The 23,030-nt window shown below is 40.5% G+C and overlaps 1 protein-coding gene across 3 annotated transcripts in view; it reads right to left on the bottom strand.

The window, feature by feature from the left end:
- The window catches only part of kif21b (kinesin family member 21B), a 69,379-nt gene extending 55,101 nt beyond the window's left edge, over window positions 1-14,278 (bottom strand). For all 3 annotated transcript variants that reach the window (XM_061042042.1, XM_061042041.1, XM_061042040.1), the window contains exon 1: window positions 13,866-14,278. In XM_061042042.1, the coding sequence (XP_060898025.1) occupies window positions 13,866-13,906 (41 nt within the window). In that variant the 5' untranslated portion in view covers window positions 13,907-14,278. The remainder of the gene's footprint in view (window positions 1-13,865) is intronic.
- Between the last annotated feature and the right edge of the window lie 8,752 nt (window positions 14,279-23,030).

The following is a 23,030-nucleotide window of genomic DNA, read 5'->3' on the forward strand; positions in this document are numbered from 1 at the left end:
TTACCATATTATGTAAAATTCTTCAATATAAAGATGTGATTTTGGTATTCACCTTGAAATATAACCCATTTTAAGGATGGTAAAAAGTGTGCTATAACAAGAGTGAATCAGGAAACGTAAATGCAGCACAGTCCTAATCATCGCAGTATTGATAGCATGAACTGTATCTTTAATTTTTTTTAAACTTACACACAGCTGTCGAAGCCTAGTAATCATCATTCAATTTCAGATGAGCGTCTCTCATTGTTACAAGGGCACATCAGTTCGCATCAATAGATCTGATTCTGGGTCAATCCACACCCCACTTCCACACCCCCCCTCATTCCCCCCTGTCTCTCCCCCTTCGTCTGCTCTGTCTGCTGCTCGATGGGGGGAGGTAAAGGCAAAAGAAAGAACCAAATTAGCTTCTTTCCTACATGACAGATGGCCTTGTCAAGGTCAGAAAGGTGCCACTCAATTTATGATTTACTCCAATTAACTTGGAAAATTAACTAGCTGTTAAAAAAAGGATTTGTGTTGCTTTTTGTGGACACTGGATTTTTTTTTTTTTAAACCAAAATGCCTTTAAGCAACACAATCTAGTCAAATTAGAATATCACCACACAAACACAAAATATCTGAAGGTACATATGAAGTGATGTTTTTTGTTTCATACCTGAATATCACACAGGAATTTAAATTACTTATTAATCATGATACTTTACATATGCCTTAAAAACAAACACATATCAGCCTTGTGTATGTGTTCACCTTTATCTCCACATACCCTGCTCAGCTGCAGACTGTCTGCCATGACTCTGCTTGTCTGTCTGCGTCCCTGGAGGGCTGGTTAGCATTATCACCAGCCCAGCCTCCTGCTCTGTCGGATGGTATTCAGCATGAGTGCTAATGCAGCAAGCCACAATGTCTGTACGTCTGAGGGAACGCTAAATTAGCCAGGGGTTGTTGACATTTTTTTTTTTCAAAAGCCTATATCCTTGAAATGATGTTAATTAATCTAACTAGTAGTAGAGATTACAAGATAATATAGACTACAGTTTTGGCTACCTTAAACTGCTAGTCTAATTGGCAGAAGTAAAGACAATAATCCTTTTGTACCATTCAGAGCCTTAGAATGATTCCACTGTTATTTAGAAACACTTAATATCAATGTAGCACCTGTGGTCCTAACCTGGTTGGATAGATAAGATGCTAACATCAATCTAGGTCCTAAAAGAGTATGCACCTTGAATGACTCACAAAAGGAGTTGGTGTTGGTTTGAACAGTTGACACTTTTTAATGCCTTTCTCAGCATCAATAAACATTTAAAGTAGTGCTGTGTGTATAAACATAGAAAAAATAGAGTTCTGTGAAAATAAAACAAAACCAAAAGAAATCGTCCTTTCGAGTTGGACTCCCAGCTTGAATGCTCTTCTATAAAGAGGAATTGTGAGAAAAGTTCAACGTGCATAAAAAGAGTTCAGCTTCGGGGAAAAATTCAGATGTGTGTGTTCAATGTCAATGTCTACTATTACTACCAACCGGGTAGGTTAATAAGAGTGTATGCGTCTTATCTGGAATCAAATGAATGAATCAAGCAATCCGACGTCCTCTGAGCAGGTCCTGCAGCTGGCCATACTACGTAATCGACTCCCTCAGACTGACGGGCTGGGCTCGCCATCAAGTTCATCTATGTTCTGGTACTTAAAAAAAAAAAAAAACCTACACAAATAGTGCAGAATTGTAAATTATCTAGTTCTTATTCTGTTTCTAACATGAGACCTCATTAACTTCTACTTCAATCATTGTATTTTTCAATGTATAACCAAAATACAAGGAAATACCTAAATACAATAAGATTAATTGCTATGTATCACAACAATTAGTTTTTAACAACAAAAAATATACTGACTTGCAATGAATCACCATATGTCATGTTATCTCTTTTAAACTCTTTACTCTCCATATTTCCCTTCTTTAAACTCTTTTAAATAAAGATTTTAATATATTGCATTTTAAAACATGAAAATTAATTAAATTATAACTACTATTACACTTAACTAGTGCATTTTAACAACCAAAATCAGTTAAACCACATTTTAATTGTACCTTAAAACCTTTAAAGTGGCTAATTACACTTATACAAAGTGCTTTAATGTCAACAAAACAGGTGAAGTGTTCCTTTAAGGTTTCACCACCTGTCTGTGCTGCTCTGAATGCTACATTAGCTTAGCAATTAGCATTAGCTAGCTTCTAGCATGCAGTTATCATATTACTAACCAGACTGTAGATTAGCCATTAGCGTTAGCAACTCGCACTAGCATTAGCGATCTTTTTTAAACACATAAACAATGACATAAAGTGCAACAAAGTACAGTGGTAAATCCGTTTGGTTTTTTAGTAAAAGTATCTGAACTTAAATAGCTTATATGGTCAATTTTCTCACCAGAGAGGCTATTAAAACATTAGGCTAGATTCATAAAGATAATAATAACTCGATGAAATGTATGTTCCTCAGGCTCACAACTTGTGTTCTGCTAAAAGAGTGAACTTATTAACATCAAAACATTCTTTTGACTGAATTAATCAAGGTGTTTCAACTATTTTATGGCAATTTATAGCGGGAAAAGTTCCGCCTGCTCGTGGCTGTGAACCTCACGTCTGTAGGGTGATTGACAGGTCACGAAGCTGCAGACTTCACTTTCTACTGCTGCTCAGCGGAGAGCGTCTCTACTGGGGAACATGGGCAACTGCACATATCTAAACAACATACATGGTTAGTTATGTGGGACAAAAAATGACTAAAGTATAAATAAATAAATAAATGTTGGGAGAAATGCATACAATAATGTATAAATAATTAAATAAATGCATCAATAAATATATAAATGCTGAAAACAATACATAAAAAAATTAAAAAGGCTATTTATATATTTGTATTTATTCATTTATTAGCATATTTCTACAGTTATATATGTATCAATGCATACATTTCCACATTAATTGAGTTATTAATTTATTTCCGTATTTTTACATTTACACATCTATTTATTTCTGTGTCCAGGTTGTAAGAGGAAAAGTAAATTTGCTTCTGTCAGTTTTTCAAAATTGACCAATCCTACTTCAGTAATGTTAGGACGGCCCACTTAATTTACATATTTACTTCTCCTTGTACAACATGGACACAGAAATACATAAATAAATATATGAATATATTTATTTATTTATATATTATTTTTTACATGAATTGTTGCATTTATTTATATATATATATATATTTATTTATTGATTGATGCATTTATTTAATTATTTATTTATTTATACATTATTGTATGCATTTCTCCCAAGATCTATTTATTTATTTATTTAATTATTTATTTATACTTTAGTCATTTTTTGTCCCTCATATTAGTAGCCCTATATTTCATATGGGTTACATCAACTTGCAACCTGCTTAGCATACCTTCTCAGCAGCTATATGATGTAAATAAGTAAGTGTTTAATTAGCTTCTTTCCCCTGCAGTACAGAATCGGCTTAGCCTCTAGCTTAGCCATGCATGAACAGTCTAGCTAGCCAGTGTCCTACAGCTAGACTTCCATATTTTTCATTGTGACGTAAAATGTCTTATCTGTGTGTAATTATTTTAAACAAGCAGAAATAGAGTTTCAAAGATGTTAGCTACTCTTCACAGCTAAATGCAGAGCTGTGGTATGAGCTAAATGCTAACAAGTGCATGGTAATGTGCTTACAGTGGCGGTTTTAACAAGATGATGCTTAGCTGGTATAATGTTTCATTGTGTTAGTTTAGTGTGCTAGCATGCTAAGATTCTAATAAACCCTTAACCCAGAGTACAGCTAAGGCTGCTGAGAATGTTAGTTTTGATAGCTATTTAAAACAAAAAATATTGTTTCGGTCAAACCAAATTTAGTAAATACATTTGTGATCCTACAGTTAATTTTTGTGCTGAATTCAGCTGTTTTAAATCCTTCTGTCTTCCTCTTCGTTCACAAACAATAAGACAAACAAACTCACAGACACAAACTCCAGCAGTGATTAAGCTACTTAGCACTGAAGGTGATTATGGACCAGCTGGTCTCACACACACAAACAACCAACCCCTTCATATCTACACAGTATGAACTCAGTATATGACAACAAAAAAAGGTTGACTTGTTGTGTTAGTCTGCCTTAAATTGGACTTTCAAAAAACATGAAACATGTTTGTGCAACTGAAATCGTACCAAGTCGATATTTCTCGAAGTCCAACTAAACACCTAGATAATAAATCCGGGGTAGAGTTACTCTTGCTTTAATCAATTTCAATCGGCCCCAAACTGGCCAAGGTGTTTTGCACATCCACCACACTTCCCGCACAAGGCTCTGAGCCACAAGTTGAATAGCATGAATGTGTAGAAGAAAGCCGGGAAAACAAGATAAATGTATTGTGTTGAGTATGTGACAACCACGAGGTCACCCTGACTGGTGTGTAGTTTGTTACTAACCCCGTGTTTCTATGTGGCCTGCAGATCATGAGTGGAGCGAGGGGTCGTTAGGCTAATGAAGCACACCTGGCTATTGTTCTGTTCCAACGTTACAATTCACAGAGTCCGTGCTCGGCCGTCCTCTGTGTTTCCCCATAAAACAGGATATCTGATCATAAATACTGAACACGTTTAACATTTACGATTTCAAATCGGGGGCGGCTCGATTCGTCAAGCAGATTGGGGAGGATAAAATCATAACACATATCACAACACAGTAGAATCTGGCAAAATAATCTGTGGAACCATCAGATAATCTGGCCTTTCTCATTCACAAGATGTGACTGCCAACAAACACACCAGCTCCCTACCTGAACACACAGACACACACTGTTACACTCATCCATACACACATTCAATTACTGATCTTTCAGATTTATATATTTTTTCTGACTTTTTGATTGAGTTAATGGCAAAAAATAAAAACACTTAAACCGCTGACGTTTGTGTGAGCTTTGTTACAAATAGGAGCCGATTTGTAACAAATTGGGGCTCAAAGGGTCAAACCAGGTTTGCTCCAAAGTCTGCCTTGAGTAGGTAAATCAAACTCTTCTATGTTTTCAAGGACTGGTTAATGTTGATAGTGGTTTGAAAAGAACACCACTGTTTAAATGTATGATCTAGTCTTCTCGTGTTTTTCGAGCAATAGCTATTCCAGCTATATGTGGATGTTCAATGTCTAATGTTCCAAAGATTTACCTGATTTCTCCAGATATATCTAAACTCAGTGGCTCTCTTGGTATAACTTATTAATACCTTTAATGCAGTTCTGAAAACCAGTCATACTTTAAATCAATCTCCTTAGTGTGTGTGTATGAATAAATCACCCCGAAGTATTGATTAAAGCAGTATATCCATGTGTTCAGAAACGTCAGTCCTCAACACAGTCGGGTGAAATTGGCCGGATATAGAAACGTCAGAACAGGGCGCAGGCACCTCCTTTTAACTCAGGCTTTCATTGGCTACAATAAGCTTTAAACAGTGAGTCAAGGTTTTTAAATGGCCAAGTGAGTTGTCATTGAAAGGTCAGCGGAACAGGATGTTTAAATCTTTCATTTGGATCGCTGCCAGTGCAGCAGGACTGTTTTTTTGGTTTGAATATTATGGTCAGGAGGAGGGTACAGTAAATCTTCAAATGATAAGTCAAAAGTCCGTAAATATTGTTTTGGCGGTGGTCTGATGGATGTGTAGATTGTGGCTCTTGTGGTGGCCATTCAAATATAATTTAACGAGGGGGCAAAACCTGACGAATCCGGTTCAACTTATAGTCTTAAAAAGTCTTTACACCACGAGTTGGACATACAGTATTTCCCTCACATCTTAAATCGATTCCTGAAGCACTGGGCGCTGTAAGACGGCCTGTGATTCTGTGGCAGAGCTTAACTGTGCTCTGTTTCTTAAAGTGTCCATCTGAAGTGGATTTATTCATATTTTCAATGTTTATCCTCCTGAATTCAATTTAAGGGAAATGTATTCAGTCTTGCATGCCCTTCGAGGTTGACAAAATTGGATTCAGGCAGAACAGGAAGTGCACACATTATGGACAAGACAAAAGATGGGGAGAATTGAAAATGTGTGCACTTGTCTCTTGTGTGTTTGTGCTGTCAGTCAGTACAAGTCCAGTCACTGTTATAGCTCGATTAGACCTTTTAAAATGACTTGATACAGTGAGGGAAAGATGGATTAAAAAAGGAATCAAAGACATAAAGCGATAAATAAAATAGAGACACAGGAAGACGGGTTCTTTCTCCCCCCCACTCTTTATTACTCATTTTACTGGCAGGTCATCTTTTATTTCTGGTTTGTGGATTTTAAAAAAAGCAGAGACAATGTAATTTTATAATGCTTAGAAAGAAGATTCAACATCAACTCTATAAAGTCTAGACACAACACCTGAGGGCTCCATCTCTCTGCCTCCTCCTCCCTCCACGGGAATATGGCGGCCACGTGCAGCTGTGCCCGAATTATTCATACACGCAACGCTCAGACGTACACAAACACACAGGCTCATACACACATACACACACACACAGTCATTGCATGTTTGGCTAGGAGCTCATATTTGCACGCTACAGTGGTCCTTTTGACAAAAGACGACACACTTGCTCCTTTTTCCCCAGTCTGCCGCCGGACACCCGCAACCCCACCCTCACTCTCCTCTGTCTCTTTTCCTCTTTGATTTGACTTGTTTTTGTTGTGTTGAATTGAATTGCAGGAAGCTTTGCTCCTTTCTGAAGTGGGAGAGCAGTTTATAAAAACAAAGCAGACGTCTGAAATGGACTCTACAAAGCGCTTTCTCTTTTTTCTCGTCAACCGTGCTCACTGAAAAATATCGCCTTTTCTTCATCCCCCATTTTACCCTCCAATTCTCTGCCCTTGCTAAGTGTGTCTTTATCTTTTTTGGTGCGTGAGTGCAAACTCAGCAGAGAGCACAAAGACCTGCAGTGACATCAGACTCATTCACAGCGTGTCCTCTGTCCACGCTCGACCGAGTGGTGCTGTTTAAAAGGGCCTCACCCCCCCCCCCCCCTCACACAGTGATTTCTAAGTGACCACAACAATGTCAACACAAACAAGTTGGCTATGTAACTCATAAAAAATATGCCGACCACAGACATGTTTTAAACTCTCAATAAAGCTAAAGAATGTGAAAATTTAACATTGCTGTGATCAAAAAAAAACATTTTTTTTAAGTCCCAGCAGCGCGACTGATTATGAAAAAAAAGAACTGTTTAGAGGCCAGCTCCAGCTGACTTATGATGAAGCCCCGATTACAGAATAAATGCAAATGTTCAGACTGAAGAGCCTTTCATTTCTTTCTGGATGATGGCAAATAAACACAGGATTGTATGTTTCTGTGTGTGTGTGCACGTGCAGGAGTGGGCGAACAGAAGAGGAAGGAGTAGAGGGGGAGAGAGAGAGAGCTGGTGAAATTCCAGCTTTTTTGGTCACAGTTTCACGCTTTATTTTGCTCACAGTGCAGACAAGCTTGAGCAAGAGAAAATAAAAAGGATGAGGCAAGCATTTAGAGGGCAGTCTGAGATGACGTGCCGTTACTTAGTTAGCAAACCGGATCAATGTGGATATACATTTTTGGGTCAGGCCGCAGAACACAAAAAGATATACCATATTTGAAGGATTTAATTCAGAGGACGCATTTTCTCTCTGTTTTATAGACTCACTGATGATTCAGTATTAACTGAATCATGTCAGCAAGCTCATCAGCAGATGACAAAGCAGGAAGTGAACAGGAAGTGTGGATAGTACAGCGACAGCCTCTCAGGAAGTCATTCTGCAACAGCAGCAACAACATTTGGGAGGTTGTTTCACTTTCCAGGGAGAAGTTCATCAACTGAACAGTTACACAAAGCCCATGCCATGTCCCTAATATTTCGATTGTATTTGTTTATACATTCTAAAGTTATGGGGCATCTATTCCATCCTGTGATCTATATAACCAGCACCACTATCCTGATTCTGAATGGCTCTATTGTACACCTGCCATCAGATGTATCATTAAGAGGGGATGATGTGTTGTTGGTATAACCAGGATTAAGAAGTGTAGCCCGGCAACCTCAGTCACTTCTTTGTCCAGCAGACCTTTTCACCTCCTTGGCCACGATCTGATTGTAAGCGTGATTATGCAACGTGTACTAGCAAGCCCTGAACTAAACACCTGGTGTTACTCTGGAAAACAACAACATCATGCCTATAGAGGGGGAATGGAAGGGTAACATTCAATACGATACGATTTCTATATTGCAAAACAATCATAACATGTCATGAGATCTCGGCCTGGGAATCGTTGGGTGTCTCACGATATTTCGATTCTTGGGGTCACGATTCAATTCAGAATCTATTTTCAATTCAAAACGATTCTGGATTTATGGATCCATTGTTTCAAAGTCTATTTCTGAATAAGTTCATAATTCAGGATCTACTCAAGTCATTTGTGAGACTGGCTGAATTTCTTGCTGCCCCATTTGGCATTCCTCTGGGTTAAAAAAGCTAGCCTTAGCACTTAGCAGGGAGTGACTAATTAGCCCCCCAAAAATTTTTTGGAAGTTATTAATCTCTTTAAAATCTCAGAAGATAAGAATCTCGATATTTTTTCCCACCTCTAATGAGATCTGATTATATGAAGAATTTGAAAGTGCAGGATTCCTTCATGTTGATTTATTCACTCCACTTTGGTGTTAGTTTGACTTCTTATCACACTTCATCCTTTAACTTCTTATCACCGCTGTCCAACATTATATCTTCTTCTTCTTTTTTATTCATGATGTCTACTTCAATGTCAATGGCCAATTGACCTCCTAGTCAAGTTACCATAATTCCTGTCATAAGTGCCACTGTGAGGGCTCAGAAAGTAGGGACGCAGTGAGTCAAATTGCAAGGGGAATCTGATTAGAGCACCATATTTGTTTTTATTGAAATAACGACGTTTGGCACCAGTGACACAATAATCATATCACATGATGACAATATATTACTGCATCGATCATTTACTCTTAATAATGAATGTAACTTACATCAATATGTTATGAGGTCAAACATGGACCCATAATGTTCCTGTTACTAAGCAGTTCTGGAGAGACAGCTTCTTGAACACTGCTGCCACAAAAGACATTCACGTACAAGTGTTAGATGAAAGAGGCTAGAAGAACAAGAAGAGAAAGCATGTGACTAGCAGGCCGGTGTTTGGAGGAAGTGATGCCCAGGCTGTGGACAGGCAATTTGGGCGTGTGCTCGGTCTGGTTTTTCCTGCTCCTCTTCCTTTGGTTCAGGCTAAAAATCACTGATTAGAAGCAACTTCAGTGCCGAGTCGTATCAACAAAGTCAAACAGCTTTCACTTTTCACTACAGCTGGGGGCTGAGGGTTGGGACTAAGTGTAAGAATGCACCCATGGGGAGATTAAATACAGCACTAACCTGTGACCAGTACGACTGTAGGACGATCGCATGCTCACTAAGACAAACATAAACACACAATTTCACCACCAGCCATTTTTAAAAGGCAACCCCCCCGGGGAGGTGTGTAACCCAGACAGAGCCTGTGTGGCAAACTGTTACAGGAAACAGGCGAGACTGGTAGCCGACACAGGACATACGTCCAACAACAAAAAGCTTTTTTTTTTTTTAAAAACCTCCCAAATAAAGCCTTTGTGTACCAGCTGTGAGGGGGGGGGGGGGCCTTCCGCAGTCGTATTCTGCTGCTTCTGGTTTGTTTTGAAGCCGGTGATTTAGTCATGAGGTGGCAAAAGTCTGCAGTCCTGTTACACATGACTTATGAAAAACTTTTTTGTGTTTTCTGCAAAGTTGTATTTCTGACACGTTGAGCAGAGAGATAGAAGATAATGTTTTTCTCAGCTGAGCTCCCATTGCCTTTGAGCCAAAACAGTCTGCGTCATAACGGTCCAAAACACACCACATTTATTCATGTTTCAGGTCAGGAAGAACACAGATTATTTTGTGCTCCATTTGCACAAGATCAGCTGATTCTTATGGGCAAAGAGATCAAATCGGAGCGAGGGGAAAGCCTCTCGGATGAGTCTGTTATAGATGAGACATCAGGCAGCAGTCACAGGGTCACACAGCTCTATCTTTGTGCCTGTGGTTGTGCACTGATGTGGAGGCTGATTTTGCACTTTGTTGGACGTCAAGAGTTGCGGGTCGGTCTGAAATGAGTAAGTGGCAAAGCTGCAGAAAGAAAAAAACAGCAGAAGAAGGATCGATACGCAAATGGAAACACATAACTCTCAAGTTACACCTGCTTAATGAGCACACACAAAAGCTGAGTTATAGACATTTATAGAAGCACAACCTAATGTAAAGCCTTTTAATCTGGGGGAAAACTCAGCACTCAACATTAGACTGACAAAAGGAGGAGGAGGAAGTGAAACTGCACGTATGTCTTTCCGAGATGAAGAGTGTGTGCGGGGGTTCAAATGTGTGAGTTGGAGAAAATGTAGGAGTCTTCTCCTTCTTATAGCGTGTCATCAGACTGAGCTTATCTTTTAAGTGAGTGCAGATGTATAAAAAAGAAACAGCCAAGACAGACACAATTTAATGATTGCCACTTAGCAGGGAGTTACTTTACACGTTTAACTTTACTGCAATGCAGTGTGTGTGTGTGTGTGTGTGTGTGTGTGTGTGTGTGTGTGTTTGCCTGCTTGTGTGTGTGTACGTGTGTTTTCCCTTGGTCCAAAAGCAGGCTTGTAGGTCATGTCACTTGTTATATGGACATTGTTTAGGGAAGGCTCTGCAGACATTCAGGAAGTGGATGCCGGCGACATAGACTACATGTGTGTGTGTGTGTGTGTGTGTGTGTGTGTGTGTGTGTGTGTGTGTGTGTGTGTGTGTGTGTGTGTGTGTGTGTGTGTGTGTGTGTGTGTGTGTGTGTGTGTGTGTGTGTGTGTGTGTATTTCTCAGCCCTCACAATAACCCCATTGCCCTCTAAATACATACTCACATGCACCCACAAACTATGAGCTGGGGTCTGCCTGCGGGGCTGCACAACATGGGAGCAATTAAACACCATCCTCTCTTATCAGCGGCCGACTTTCTCAGGGAATACGGGAGAGAGAGAAAAAAAAGATGTAAAGGGGTCGTTGGGAAAACCGTCGCTTATACAGCAGGAAGTTATTCCTCACTGTGTGTTTATTTATGGGCTTCCCATTTCCTGTCAAAATTACAGACTCTCTTGGTGGCACTCAAGAGGGCATGTAAATCCACACACAGATCAGACATGATAAAATGGGCGTAGAGATGTATTAAACCCTTTAAAAGAAAAAGAACAGCTCAATGATCAATGGCAATATCGTCCTTACTCGTGGTTTACATTTATTTAATCGCTGGTGCCAAATATGGATTCCTTTTTTTTTTTTTAAACAACTTGTTACAGATGTCCAGTGGTGCTTATGATTGATGGTAACATGAATGGAAGTTAATTAGCCAAAGAAGAGTCTGACGCTGGGATAAAGAAGAAAAAGACAGATGTGAAAGAAAGTTGGAAAAGGTGAAACTTTTACCAATATGCAGTGAATAATAGAGTATTCCCACACTTTTGCTTTTAAGGGTTATTTTGTCATCTTCCACTGATCAGATATCAATGTATCGTCATATGATTGGTGTGCCACTTCAGTTATCAAAGTATCACTGTATCATGATATTACCTTTAACATGGGCCAATTTGCGTATTGTATTTTGAGATACCCTGGTTTACCCACCCCTAGTTCTGTCTGAAGTGATTTAAAGTTACTCTTGTGAATGAAAATGGGGATCCAACATTAAAGGGGACATATTATAAAAATCCACTTGTTCAGTGTTTTTAAACATATATTTGGGTAACTTGAATGTCTACTGACCCACAAAATGTGAAATAAACACATCCAGTCTTTTGTTTGTGGTCTGCATAAGTCTTACAACACAGAGAAAAATGCTGTCACAGTGGGATTCTGGTAAAAAAAAAAAATCCCTGATATCTCCACCCATGGACTCCACCCCCAGCCTAGAGCAAAACTTTTGCGCAGGTCCACCATTTTTATTCTCTCTACAGAGGAATGATGTCTACGGGGAAAACTCGGGGGGGGGGGGGGGGTCATTGCATTTAAAGAGACACACACACCAAAACGGAGCGTTCTGAGAGAGCTGGTTTATACAGGGTCACAAACCTCCTCTGGTGCTTGATTCATGTTATATTTTGATAAAAGCACAGCACAGATGTTTCATTTAGACCACAGGGGACTGTTTGAAAAGGTGGAGGAGGGGGAGAATATGTCCTCTTTAACCAACCAATGAGAAAGCACTTGACAAAAGCAGCAAGAAAAAAACCTGGAGCAGAACCTGATTCATTGGTGGACATCCTTCTGCCACATACATAAATGTGGGTTTAGTGGATGATAGCGATGAAAATATGCTCGTACACACTGAGGATCGTCTAGCATCGCTAAATAAGATAGAAACAGTTGAAGACGCAGGCCCATGTTTAAATGTTCATAGATACATTTGTCACCTTCACTCATTCACTTACACTCTGTCAACAAGCCTCTCTGCAGCGTCCCAGACTTTAAATCAATAACTTCAGCTGAGCAGCAGGCACCAGCTGTCTCTCTCTAACCCTCTTTTCACCTTTTCTCTTTGCTTTTTTTGTCAGCACCACCCACCCCACTTCCTGTTACAGTTTGCCGCTGTGCACAGTCACAAAGGAGATTCACTACTCAGCGACTGATTGACAAGTGACTCTTAAATTCTCCCCCGGGGGAAACGGGGCCATCGGTTGGAAGGTTCATGTTAAAAGGCTGCTGCCACACAGAGCCGACCCCCAACCCTCAACCCCCAATAAGTTGAAGCCACGGCGGGCCTGAATGATGAGTATTTAAATTTCACTGCTACAGTTTTGACCATTCATGTGTACAATATTGTGCTTATAACAACATCTACTTGTAAAGGACCCCATAGTGTGACCAAGTGGGACCAGCTCATGTGACGGAGTCTGGGAGGGTCTGGACAAGCCCCTCAGCATCACAATCTGCTAAATGGGCATGAATACAGGCGCAGCCTCCATCACACTCACACCACAGCCATGCTTTCCAGTTTCAGCAGCATCCAGAGCCAGCACATGCACATTTCTATGATCTCTTTAAATCAGCTTTGAGTCTTGGCACACATAATCGATGGGCTGCTAAATATCTCCTGATGTGGATCCAAAAGCTTCTGTTCTGCTTGCCTGAGCTTTTTGGGTGCATTTTCAACAAAGGCAGTGAATGACACAGCTCTGAAGGAGAGCATGTCTTTGTGCCTACTCTTCTGCAGAAGCAGGATTTTAAAAAAAGGCAAAATGCTCTGAAAAAGGTGATTCAGCCATACATATAAGAAGTTCACTTAACATTGGTAGGTTATGGTGAGACTGCATGTAAATGCATGTGAGAATAAATAATACTAACATTGGTTTTGGGGAGAAACGCCCATTCTCCTCCCTGCACCTGGCTGCAGCTGTCCTTGTCACTTCACCCTGTGTCACACACTGAGTTCTTCTCACACACACACACACAATGGACTCGTGCTGTGGAGAACTTATGCCCCCTCCATACATGCAAACATCATCATATGCAGATATCGCGGTTTGCCTTATCAATACTGTGCAGAGCACCACCACCCATGTATTACAAAACAAGGTGTATTACTCTTCTCTGTTCCGGATATACAGCATGATTAAAGCAGGGGCATGCATGAAAGAATATAGGTGTGAAGGGATGCATTTAATTGATCGCCAGCAGGCACAGACACAATGTGGTCTGCTAAGGTCGGCAGATTTCTAGCAAACAGACGCCGCAGACTTACCTCAACGCAACCTTCACGGAGCAGTCGCCCTGGCTCGCCATTATCTCTTTCAAAAGGTTCACCGACGGTCTGTGGAGTATTTCGGCTATGTTGAGTTTTTTCCAGTGTCTGGTAAACTGTGCGGTTCTGCAGCGGTGCAGGGAGCCCCTAAGGTCAGCGGGAGCAGCTCCGTCAAGACCTGCCCGCGGTGAGCTGCCTCAGCCGGACTCCTCCTGTCTGCTTCTCCTCCGCTGCGGCGGTCATGTCTGGCTCACCCCGGTGTTCGTCACATCGCAGAGTGTAAACCCGCCGTGTATGTGTGTGTGTGTGTGTGTGTGTGTGTCCGTGCTCTGTCTCTGCAGCTACATCCTGTGTGAGGAGAGTGTGAGTGAAGCATAGGAGCCACACCGCTGCTCTGAAAGAGACACACGATCACGTTGACGGAGCGCTCAGACAGTAAACTCCAAGAGGTACTGATGCATTCAGGGGCTGTAGGAAATATTGGCATCACATTTGGAAGCGTTCTTGCAGGCAGCTGTCGGCAGTGGCGATTCTAGACCACTAAACTGGGGCCAGTTGTTTTGTCAGAGGGGAACATTAAACCCAAGTGAAAAATAGACTAAGATGAAAAAAAACAGAACCGCCCATGGCTGTGGCCTCAAAAAATCACTAAAAAGTCACAACTTAAAGTCCACTGAGGGATCTGTAGATAGGTCTACCAAGAAATAACAACAGCTGCCATACTCAACACCATTACAGGCCTACCTCTGCTTCTAACATTTTGCAAAAGCTACTCCAAATAAACGTGTGATACGTTGGGTACACAAAGGCATGGGTTTGAAATAATCTCTCACTCAGAGGGTTATTCCAGATATTAACATCACTTTTTATAATTGAACTAGCAACTCTTTCTGACGCATTTATCTGAATTTGAGGTGATAAAACAGTGGACTACCTGTAGTAGCCTAATACTGCAATAAGGCAGGTAGGCCTATAAAGTAGAATAATGGAAGAGTGGAAGAGTGGGCTAAATGTAGGCTACAAAACAATACTTGAGTAAATATATTATGTTAAATTACTCAACACCACACAATTTTCCCCTTAAATGCACTCTTTTTTGACTGTACAATAATACGAGGAGTCCTTGAACGCAGCATAATCACATTGATTGATTCGCTGTTCGGCCAACTGCAGAACTCGCCCCGCCTCTATTAAAACAAAAACATCCAATCAGCGATGTTGATGGACTCGTGTGGCCCCGCCCAGCTCACACCCACAGCCGGCTGTAAAGATTACAAACCTGCAGCACACACCGACTGCCAGCGGCGACATCTGAGGTCCGTTAAACTGAACAGAGGACGGCTGTTCCCGTGATGACGGAGAGGAGGGGCCACCACTTCACACACCTCGAGGTCAAAGAGCTGAGGTTATTATGTCCATGCGGAAGATGGAGTTTGATCTGGGTTAGATGGGAAGTAGCAGTCTGCTCACTTCCTCCTCTGCTGAGTCATAATTCTTCAAAAGAGGAAATTGTGAACATTTCTCTTTGTGGAACTAATATGAGTCTTTTTTTACCATTCTGTCTCAGTTTTCTCTCTCTATACAGTCAAATATATATAGGCCTATACTCATCATTGATTCTGGGTCCACTGTTTTCCTCCAGTTTAGTTTCCTCTAGCATGCTGCTGATAAAGCCAGGTTTATGTTTGACTGCTTAAAATGATCTATGCAAAGTGTTCAGTGCTACAGCTCAGTTTGTGATGGCAGACTCTCAACTGGCAGGATTCAAATCTACAGCTGCATGGAGGAAACTCAAATTTCTCCAAATGCATCTCTTCCTCCTCATATATGTGACTCATATTCTGACATGAACAGGTCAAACAGTTTGCCAATGACAGTAACATCAGAACTGCAGCAAACAGATTTCCCAATATGGTGCAAACACAGTCCAGTTATTGATTTCATAACTATTCAATGGTAATATATAAGAAAAGGAATTCTGACCGGATGTAGAGAAAAAGTATCTCCACTGTCACAATCACTTTTATGTAATGAAGCATAGTCTGCCAACGGCTGCATGAGCTATAAAGCCATTCTGTGTGCACAAAGGAGCTTATGACTTTAACCGTGTGTTTGTGTGTTCGTGTCCCGAGGAGCAGGTGACGATGTAAGTGCTTCACACACTATGTTCCCCGGCAGCAGCAACTGGAATCTACACAAGATTAACATCCAGATATGAGGATAAAGCTACAATCCTGCTAGATCTGCTGGGAACCAGCCACCGACTTCCACAACTCGGACGACAAAAACACACAAACAAGGGTGGTTCACACTCACCTTTCCATGTGGGCTTTTTAAGACCAGCTCACACAAACTGTTACATAATGAGGCTGCACTGTTTTCCTAGGCATGTGTTAAGTCCCTTTCATTCCTCTTCAGGCCTGTGTACGCTTTTTCTTTTTTTAAATCCTCTCTGCCTGAGATCTCTCTACCTCCTCCTCAGCACATTCAAATGTAAAATTCAGATTTCATAACAGTACTGTGTGGGTTTCTTTTAAACCCTTAAGATATCTTAATATTGCAATTGCCAAACTGTAGCATAATCCCTCTATTTAGGGCTGCATATAGTCAAAAAAGCTCCCTAATTACATAACAGGCGTTCAAATACAATCACTCCCTCAGCCCTCAGGTTCCTCTGACAGTCACGGTGAAGTCAGAATTAGTTCTGCTAGTTCTGCATTTTTCTTCACACGCGCGCGCACACGCGCGCGCGCACACACACACACACACACACACACACACACACACACGCACACACGCACACACGCACACACGCACACACGCACACACAAATACTGTTTATGGGCCCTCTTCTCATTTCTGCATTAGGCCTATGTGGTTATATTTTGACCTAAAACATAAAATGACTAATAACTTTAATGTACCTTGATTTTTCTGTAGCTGTTTTTAAAGTGCTATTACATCATTTTGAAATGAGGTATTTATTTTATTGCCACAATGATGGAAATAACATTTAAAACACAAATGATGCTCCAAAACAAAAAGTATTACACAATGTGCTGCTACACATTCTTACCTGCTAAACCTTGTATACCAGCCTTGTCTATTGATTGAACTATTCCACATGACTGAACGTCCAACGCTATATGCATGTCAGTGAAAAAGTGGAGAAACGAGACAGAGGGAGTCAGATGGAAGATGAGACTTCTCCCTAATGTATTCTCCATCTTATTCTTTGATGTGTCTATAATCCCTCAAATGCGTTTTCTATTTTTGGCTTTGAAGTTCCATAAACTAATCCTCGATTCTTTACCGTAACAAAAGTGTGTGAATTGGCCAGGATTAGATGAACACGCATTTGACTATTCACAGGCTGGCACAGAAAGAGGTGCATCACAAAAAATGAAACATTATGCAGTTCAATTATGTTCAGTTATTTCACTCGAGTTCATCTGCTATGGGAATTCATGTCAGTCTAATAAGTGAGAGCACAGATGTTTGATGGTGTGTCTGTGTGTTTGCATGTGTGTAACACAGGAGCTACTTATAAGGGAATTAGATTTATGTGCGTCAGCTGCAGTGGCACACAGCAGAGCATGTCCTTGGCCGTTCTTGGAGGTGCTGGACCCTCTGAGGTGCTTCGTCCAATCAACCTGCAAAGCGTGCATTCACAGCAGTGGAAGTAGTGAAAGATTGTATTCACATTGTAGGCAAGTTAATGGCTATAGCCTGTTATCTTAGTTTAGCATAAAGACTGGAAAGGGGAAAACAACTAGCTGGTTTGGTACAAAAAAAGACCCCTACCATTTAGACTTTAGGCTCACTCAATATCTCGTTTTCTTTAACCCTGGAGTTTTGTCAGATCTGTGGTAGTAGCTGTACAGCTCTGACTGCACCGAGCAAAAAAGGTGACCTTGAGCCAAGATTTTTACCTTCTAATCCCTTAGTTTGTGAGCTGATGTACTGAAAACGCAGGTGCCAGTTCGTTGGGATTAACACAACACATCTTCATGATGGCTTTAAAGTAAAATTTTCTTGAAACTACAAGAGAGGACTGTTGATTCAACTGAAGGGTCATTTTTAAGAATAGGTTTGTTGTGCTGTTCTTAACATGAATAAAAGTCGTTTCTGTTATTCAGCCTTTATTCATTGGTGTAAATGGAATTGAGTTTAAGGGGTAGGCTACTGCTAGTGTCATTAAGTTAGGTTTGAACTGGAGTGACGCAGAGATCAAAAAGCAGCACTGACACATGCCATGTCACATGGAAGCGCCAATTTGGAAACAGCAGCGTACCACACTTTATGTTGCGGCACATGGAAGTGCTGATCTGGGAACAGCGGCGTGCTGCTGGTATGTCACGTGTGCCATGGCATGTGTCATTGCCGCTTTTCAATCTTGGCGCTACTGTTGAATTGAGTGAACGGGAGCGTGAGATTTTTTTCAAAATTATTTGTATCAGATTTTAGCCCCCTTTCTCCCAATTTGGTAGCCAATTTCACCCAAGCTATTATCCAGTAGCAATGGACTACAGATGGAATGTAGCTTTTAGCTAAATCTGGTGCGCCCATCTCTTTGTTTATTGCAAACATTTAATGTAAGTGCACATTGTCCTTTTAAATAAACAAACTAAACTAAGTAGCACAGAGGCCTCACATTGACTAGCTTCCGGTCAGATCAGTCGAATGAAGCGCAGCAACTGGACGCAAACCATAGTTTGCAGTGCATCAATACCTCTGGAAAGCCGGGTTGGCATAGAGAGGGGGTGCTCCTGGGATGCTTGGAGTCATTTTCCAGCCCTCTGGAGGCGTCATAGGCTCATGGAGGAAACGTTAAGGAAGGCTTACACGACCTAATTTTGAAAATGTCCTAGAAATGTGGGAACATAGGGCTGACCCCGAGTGAACTAGCTGCTTAGGCTAACTTTTTGTTGCCCTAGTCTTTATGCTAATTTAAGATAACAAGCCGTTCGCATCAGCCTCTTATCTAGTTATATTTGCAGGCCTAATTTAACTTGCCTTTATTTGTTACGTCAGCGAAAAGAGAGGAAATGTTGGGAGAAGAGATCGGGGGATGACATGCAGCAGGTTCAACATAACCACTATGGCTATCGCCCCGTCGTATAAACATTTTATCCAACTCGTCTCAGGAGAATGTAATTTTTAATTACTTGTAGCTGATATTATCTGTAGGCTCATTGAGTTCCCCTTTAACTTAGCTAGCTAGCTGTTTCCCCTTGTTTATTTACTTTATGCAAAGTTAAGCTAATCAGCTGCTCATGTTATCCTCCTATAGCATTAGATATGAGTGGTATATTTTATCCAACACCAGCCAAGTGTATTTATTTAACCAAAATATTAAACATTTTTAAATATAAATATAGGCTATACTAATTTTCAACAGCTAAAGCTAACACACGTATAAGATGTACAGACATTTGAAAACGATGTTTCCAGGTCTATCAAACCTGTCATGTCCCTTAAAGCTTAACATAAAGAAAACTTACAAACTCTTTTATTCCCACTGCTATATGCATTTTAAACAAGGCTAGATAAGCAATGTTTTGTAAATTCTGTGCATATGTGTTTTTACCTATTTAGGGTACTTTGAGCTATTTATGACCTAATGTGAGTGTTAGTGTGAATGTTTGTATGTTTTCATGTTGAGCCTCAACAAAAGGTAATTTTCTGTCACAATGTGATAGACAATAAAGTTTTTTGAATCTTTGAATCTTGAATATTAAGAAATAGAAATGTACTGAAAGGATAAACATGATCCCGAGTTTGGCTCATGTGTGAGTCTATATGTAGATTGTTCATGTGTCTGAATGCAGATCACTGTCATTGAGGGACGCAACTGCAGTGAGAGATCATCAGTAATGTAGAAATGAACATGAGCCCTTCTCGAGCAGACCTACATTCCAGCTTCCATCCCCAGGGCACAGGCTGACCCACACTTTGCTCCCTTTTGGCCCAGACTCTGATGCGTCCTGCTGGGCTGCGACCGTGCTGAGGCTGAGGGTGGAGACTGTTGGCTGGTCTAGGGTGCTGCAGCCTCAGGGTTGTTCAGAGAGGTATAGTGACATTCATTGACTGATTTACTGCTGCATCACAGGACATGAGGTCCTGTGAGTGTGTGTGGGGGGAGACGATAGAAGGAGAACAACAAAGAGTGGTTGTTCCTCGGCCCGAGCCTGAAGCCTATTACATTTATTCACACATTCCCAGAAGACTAATAGAGTCCATCTGTGATAGCAACCCCAACTCCACCCCTGTAAAGTGTATCATATAACCCAAAAAAAGTGTTTAAAACATCATATTGTTAAAAGTTTTCACATTTTGTATTTTAGTTTAAAAAAAAACAACCATTTCCTGGTATTTAAATGAACAGAATTTTCGTATGAATAAGGGAATTATTTTTAGTAACATTCATGTCATGAAATTTGTATAACTGGCTTTTTCCTCTTATCTCTATTTCTGTGTAATTTCCCCCCCGTCACCTATCCTCTCATCTGGTGTCCCGTTTCTATGGAGACAGCCTCTAAAGGAGGCAGGCAGAAAAGGGACAGGAAGAGGTGCTGAAATGGCAGAAAAGCCTCTTTGTGCTCCGAGAGGCTCTCAGAGTAAACAGGCCTAAAGAGAGTATAAAGGGTTAATCACACACACATGCACACACTACTTCCACCTCAGGCTAAATGGAGGATACTATGAGAAGTATCGCTGGACTAGAAGCGATAACCAAAGCTGTATGGAAAAAAAATATATTTTTGTAGTACACAGTATACAGAACATGAACAGACCTGGTTAGGTCTATTGAAAGTTTGACATCTCCATTAAAGATGATTTATCTACTTATGGAGCGTATAACATTACATGACATTATACAATCGTAGGACAAACTCTCACATCCACACACACACACACACATACACACACACACATACATAGACACACAATCTCACTCCATTCTCTGAGAAAATTGGATTGCTCCTTGTGAATAACTTGATTATAAACAGCCTCCATCTCACTCATGGGGCTGTATCACTTAATAAAGCTAAGTGCATTGACACACTAACTGCCCACACCTACACACACAAAGACACACACATTGCTGCAGATCGATGAATCTCTTCCATGTAACCTATCAACAGTAACCAAAAAAAAGGAGTTCTTCAATGGGACTAAAACAGAGATTAAAAAGACATCACAGGCACATCTCTCATAGGTTCTACAATTCTACAATTCTACAATTCACTTAGCAGACGCTTTTATCCAAAGCGACGTACATCAGAGAGTAAGTACAACACAAGCAAGGATCTAGAAAAAAGGGAACAATGTCAGTAAGAGCAAACGATCAGCTTTGAGTCTGATTGGACACACAGGTGCTGACAGGAAGTGACCAGAGGCAAAGCACAACATTGAGGGCAGTTCTTGAGAGCTCTAATCAGTATAGAAACCATCTTATAAGTCGTCGTTATCAAACAAAAACAATCGTCATTACCATCATCATCGTCAATAATATGGAGACCATCATCATTAAGTTAGTAGGTATTCATGAAAGAGCTGGGTCTTTAGCTTTTTCTTAAAGGTGCAGAGGGACTCTGCAGATCGAATGGAGTTTGGAAGTTCATTCCACCACCGGGGGGCGACAGAGGAGAAGAGTCTAGTCGGCTAGTCAGTATGCAGACAGCTCGGGTCTTTGGACATTCAAATATTTGCTTATCTCAAAGCTTCCAGATATGTCAGTATTAAGTATGTGAAATGGCTCTATTATGTCATCAATAAAATCATGTTTTTAAAGACAATTAGTAGGCCTATGGCACACTGTTAACAAAAGCATAAAAAAAACATTGTAGAATATTCATGAATTGGGGTCATTACAAATTTCAGCTTTTGTTGTAACTTCATCGAGTGACAACATTTACAGCCCACATGTGACTGTTACACAAAGCACCACAAACATGCTGTCCCCCCATCTCTTTGTCTTAAATTATTGTGACATTTTGGCTGAAATGACTACAGTATGAGAGGTGATATCCTGCTGTTTTTTAATCTTTGGTGATGAGGATCTTTGAGAGTACAACAAACATCTGTTTAAAAGAAAATGAGGGTATGACACAAGAAGCTAACATCCTATTACACTAGTCTATGGGTTTATAGGCTACAATATTTAAAATATTCTACCACTATCTGCATTGATGCAGATAGTGTAAGCCCTAAAGTTAAGTCATGCAGCATATTAAGACTCAGACCCTCTGAATTAAACACGTTTAGACCGATTGCTCTGAGTTTTTATGAAATGTTTTGAGTTTTTGTCTGACGTAAAGTCTGAAATAACAGTCAGGTGGATGCTTAACAAACTGCATACGGAGCAAATAGATGTGTTGAGGATTCAACAGTCACATTTCTTAACCGAGTTTATAAACCCCTGCCAACATGGGTATCAGTAATAACTTCAATAAAATACATAAACAATATTAAAGATGGCCAGAATAGGACTTGATATTGACAAGCAGCTTGGTATTAAACAACCCAAACTTCTGTTTGTGTAAAGAGCGATTAGGGGGGAAGCTTGAAACAAACAGATTATAGTAATCTGTGATAAAGTGATGAAGTAACACTGAAGCTCAGTAGCTCCCTCTAGTGCTAGACTGTAGTAAATACTGAGGATGTATTTAGTCCCTTGTGGGGTTTCTTTCCATCAGTGGCTCAGTCACTTGTTAGAAGAAGGCTGCTGTGACTAAACTCCCTCTAACTGTCTGTTAGGCCTGTCCTAAGGACTCAGTTTTCAGTAATGACACAAGTGTATGGAGAGTAATCATAGTCTTTTCTTTGACTTAGGTAACAAAATCAACAATCCCACCTGTGTGAATAGGACGTCCTAAAGTTAGAGGTATTATGCAACATTCTGAATATTTACAGCAAAAATCAAATATACCTTTTGTGAATATATTATGGAGTAATGACTCCCTAAACTAGAGAGTTCAAACTAGAGAGTGGGGGATTATATGCAGCAAAGGGCCCAGGTCAGATCCAACCCACAGCAGCTGTGATGAGAACTAGCCTCTGTACTCGGAGCAGGCAGCAGTAGTTTTCATGGAAAACACAGAGTTCTAAGTACAGAACCTGGTGGATTTGTATAGAGAGTTTTTTAATGAGCAGTTATCA

The sequence above is a fragment of the Labrus mixtus genome, chromosome 7 (genome assembly GCF_963584025.1).
Source record: "Labrus mixtus chromosome 7, fLabMix1.1, whole genome shotgun sequence".
Lineage (NCBI taxonomy): Eukaryota > Metazoa > Chordata > Actinopteri > Labriformes > Labridae > Labrus > Labrus mixtus.